Source organism: Rhagoletis pomonella, unplaced genomic scaffold, assembly GCF_013731165.1.
Source record: "Rhagoletis pomonella isolate Grant_MI unplaced genomic scaffold, Rhpom_1.0 Rhpom_scaffold_00005, whole genome shotgun sequence".
In the NCBI taxonomy this organism is placed as follows: domain Eukaryota; kingdom Metazoa; phylum Arthropoda; class Insecta; order Diptera; family Tephritidae; genus Rhagoletis; species Rhagoletis pomonella.
In genome coordinates, this window is record NW_023458559.1 from 43,637,323 (window position 1) to 43,641,064 (window position 3,742).

Genomic DNA, 3,742 nt, shown 5'->3' on the forward strand with positions numbered 1-3,742 from the left:
ATGACCCACAGATGGCGGGAAAAAACAGGGTTGTATCAGACTTTCGACGTGGTTTCTAGTTGGTTAGCTTTTATCCATCTCAGTGAAATGGTTAAGTGCTGTCATTTTTATATGGCGAAACTACGCTAAATGAAGTGAGTTATCGGGATAACCAACTCAACAGCAATAACTATGTGGTTAGCTCCGGTGGGGACATGGTATTAGTAGCCGTTCTACAGAACAACTCGATGTTGTAAAAAATTTGGATTGTGTACACCCCGCTTTAGCTTCTGTTAATTCCGATAACTTTCCCTCATCTCCAGTTGTCACCTGTCATATATTTCTTGGTTATTGGCTGCACAGTTCACCTGATTTGACATTTAAAAAACGCACTGTAATTCTTGCTGAGTACTGGTGATTAAACAAAAATAATCGATACGTCCTTTGAAAATTGTTAAAAAATGGTTGCTCCAAAGAAGGAAGAAAAATCTGTAGCTGAGGTGAAGAAAGACGAAGTGAAAGATGCACCGGGAAAGGAGGCAAATAAAGACGCCAAAGACGAAGGTAAGGAACAGGAGCTTTCCGACGAAGATCAACAGTTACAAGATGAACTAGAAATGCTCGTTAGTCGCCTGCAAGAGCCCGACAATTCCCTATACTTGCCAGCACTGGAAATGCTGGCAAAGCTAATAAGAGCCTCTACTACATCCATGACTTCGGTGCCGAAACCTTTGAAGTTCATGCGGCCTCATTATGACACTATGAAAACGCTGTATAAGCAGATGCCCGATCAGCAAACGCGACAATTGTGCGCTGATATTATTTCTGTACTTTCCATGACTATGGGCAGCGGTAAAGATTGTTTAGCGTACCGTTTCCTCTGCGATCGGTCGCAAAAAATTGGAGACTGGGGTCATGAGTATGTACGCCACTTATCTGGCGAAATAGCGGCGCATTACTTGGATACATCTGAAGAATTTCAATCACAGTTGATTGAATTGGTCAAACAGATTATACCGTATAATATGGAACATAACGCTGAAGCAGATGCTTGCGATTTGCTTATTGAGATTGACCATCTGCATTTGTTGCAAGAATATGTGGATGAATCGGCATATCCACGCGTTTGTTTATATTTACAATCTTGCTATCCGTATGTGCCCGAACCAGATAATACTATAATTTTGGAGACTGCTTTGCAATTGGCACGCAAATTTAAACAACACACGCAAGCCTTGCGTTTGGCATTGATGCTGAATGATATGGATAAAATCACTGAAATATTTAAGGAACCTAAAGATGCCGCGGTACAAAAGCAGCTTGCTTTCATGCTAGCCCGCCAGCAAGTGTGCCTGGAATTAGATGAGTCTGTGCCAGATTATGATGATCTAATGGAAATCATGTCCAATGCGAATTTAAATAAACATTTCTTGAATTTGGCACGTGAACTTGATATCATGGAAGCCAAAACACCGGAGGACATATACAAATCTCATTTAGATAATGCACGTACGCGTTTCGCCTCGATACAGGTATGATACATAATTTAAATTATTTGTTTTTTTTTTTATTATTTATTAATATCAGGTTGACTCAGCGAAGCAAAATTTGGCTGCCAGTTTTGTAAATGGTTTTGTAAATGCTGGCTTTGGTGTAGATAAACTACTCTCCGAAGATGGCAATAAGTGGCTGTACAAAAATAAAGAGCACGGCATGCTCTCTGCGACCGCCTCTCTAGGACTGATTCTATTATGGGACGTTGATGGTGGTTTAACTATGATTGATAAATATCTGTATTCAACCGATGATTACATCAAATCCGGTGCTCTTCTCGCATGTGGCATTGTAAATTGCGGAATACGCAATGAGGTTGATCCTGCACATGCCCTACTCTCTGATTATATTGATAATCAAAATATATCTATGCGTATCGGTGCTATTCTGGGTCTAGGTATTGCATATGCTGGCTCTAACCGCACAATTGTCATAGATACATTGAAAACGGTGTTTGCGACCAATGGTAAAAATGTTGCTAATGTAGAAGTTATGGGTATAACCGCGTTATCGTTGGGTTTGATATCGGTGGGCTCGTGCAATGCTGAAATTACCGAAATTTTGTTACAAACCATTATGGGTCTTTCCAAGTCCGATTTAAAGGACACGTATAGCCGTTTTCTATGGTTAGGATTAGGTTTGTTATACCTAGGACGGCAAAAAGCCACCGAAGCGGTTATGCTCACCTTAGAAGTACTGGATGAGCCATACCGTTCTATGGCTACAACCATGGTAGATATTTGCGCTTATGCCGGTACCGGAAATGTATTGAAAATCCAGCATTTGCTACATATTTGCTCTGACCATTATGAATCCTCTAACGGAGACGGAGGAGAAGAGAAAGGCAAGAAGGATAAAAATAAAGAAAAGGTAAATTAAGATAGCAATGCACTTATTAAAAACTTAATAATACAAACTTGCTTCAAACACAGGACAAAGCTGAAAAGGAGAAAGAAAAGGAGAAGGATCTTTCGGCAACTCAGGCAATCGCTGTATTGGGAATCGCTCTAATTGCTATGGGTGAGGATATTGGAGCTGAAATGGCTTTTCGCTCGTTCGGAAATTTACTTCGCTATTGTGAGCCGTGTATTCGTCGTGCTGTACCACTTGCTTTAGGCTTAATTTCGGCTTCTAATCCTAAATTAAATATACTGGATACATTAAGCAAATTTTCACATGACAGCGATGCGGAAGTGGCGCATAATGCCATTTTTGCAATGGGTCTTATAGGCGCAGGTACTAATAATGCTCGCCTGGCATCTATGTTGCGTCAATTGGCACAATATCACTCGAAGGATCCGAGTAATTTGTTCATGGTTCGAATTGCACAAAGTCTTACACATTTGGGTAAGGGCACACTGACGCTCAGCCCATATCACAGTGATCGCCAACTAATGAATCCTATGGCTGTTGCGGGTCTTATGGCAACTCTCGTTTCTCTATTGGATGTTAAGACATTAATATTGGGTCGCTCACATTACTTGCTTTATACTTTGGTGCCAGCAATGCAGGCACGCATGCTGATAACATTCGATGAAGAGTTAAATCAACTGCAAGTGCCGGTGCGTGTTGGTATAGCTATTGATGTTGTGGGCCAAGCTGGCAAACCTAAAACCATTACTGGTTTCCAAACTCATACTACACCGGTTTTACTTGCGATGGGCGAACGTGCCGAACTGGCAACTGATGAGTATATCTCCCTTACTCCAGTTATGGAAGGCTTTGTCATATTGAAGAAAAATCCAAATTTCGTCAAGTAATAATTTTAATGCATTTTTGTCGAATTAACCTACATTTAACACATACATATTTTTGCTGGTAATTTCTGATATTTAAAATAAAATATAAACAACTTAAACTTTCCTATAAGCCTGTTTTTTATTTAGCATGAATTGTTATATTAAGTCAACGCAGATCGAAGTGGGGAACATAACGCTTTTGAAGGAAAGAAACCCAGACACAATGCACTGTTTACGTGAGAAGTTTCAGGGTGTTTTGCGGCTGACAAAACGATATTGTAACGAAACCCTCTATTTTTACGGAACATCTCTATTGACTAGCTTTATTTAATACGTCGATATTTTAGTACAATGCTATAAAAATACATTAGGGCCATTGTGACTAGTGGGACATTTTACTCCAGAATGTGATCAATTGTGAATTTTAACTATGCCGTCGGAACTTATACAACAGCGAAAGATATTTTTTT

General features: G+C 39.9%; 1 protein-coding gene across 1 annotated transcript; it reads left to right on the plus strand.

Moving 5' to 3' along the window:
• The first annotated feature begins 318 nt into the window (after positions 1–318).
• On the plus strand, positions 319–3,345 carry LOC118739025 (26S proteasome non-ATPase regulatory subunit 2-like). Its single transcript, XM_036470108.1, has 3 exons — positions 319–1,511; positions 1,567–2,403; positions 2,466–3,345. The coding sequence occupies exons 1-3, from the start codon at positions 441–443 to the stop codon at positions 3,291–3,293; spliced, it is 2,736 nt and encodes a 911-aa protein (XP_036326001.1). The 5' UTR covers positions 319–440; the 3' UTR covers positions 3,294–3,345.
• The last annotated feature ends 397 nt before the right edge of the window (positions 3,346–3,742 follow it).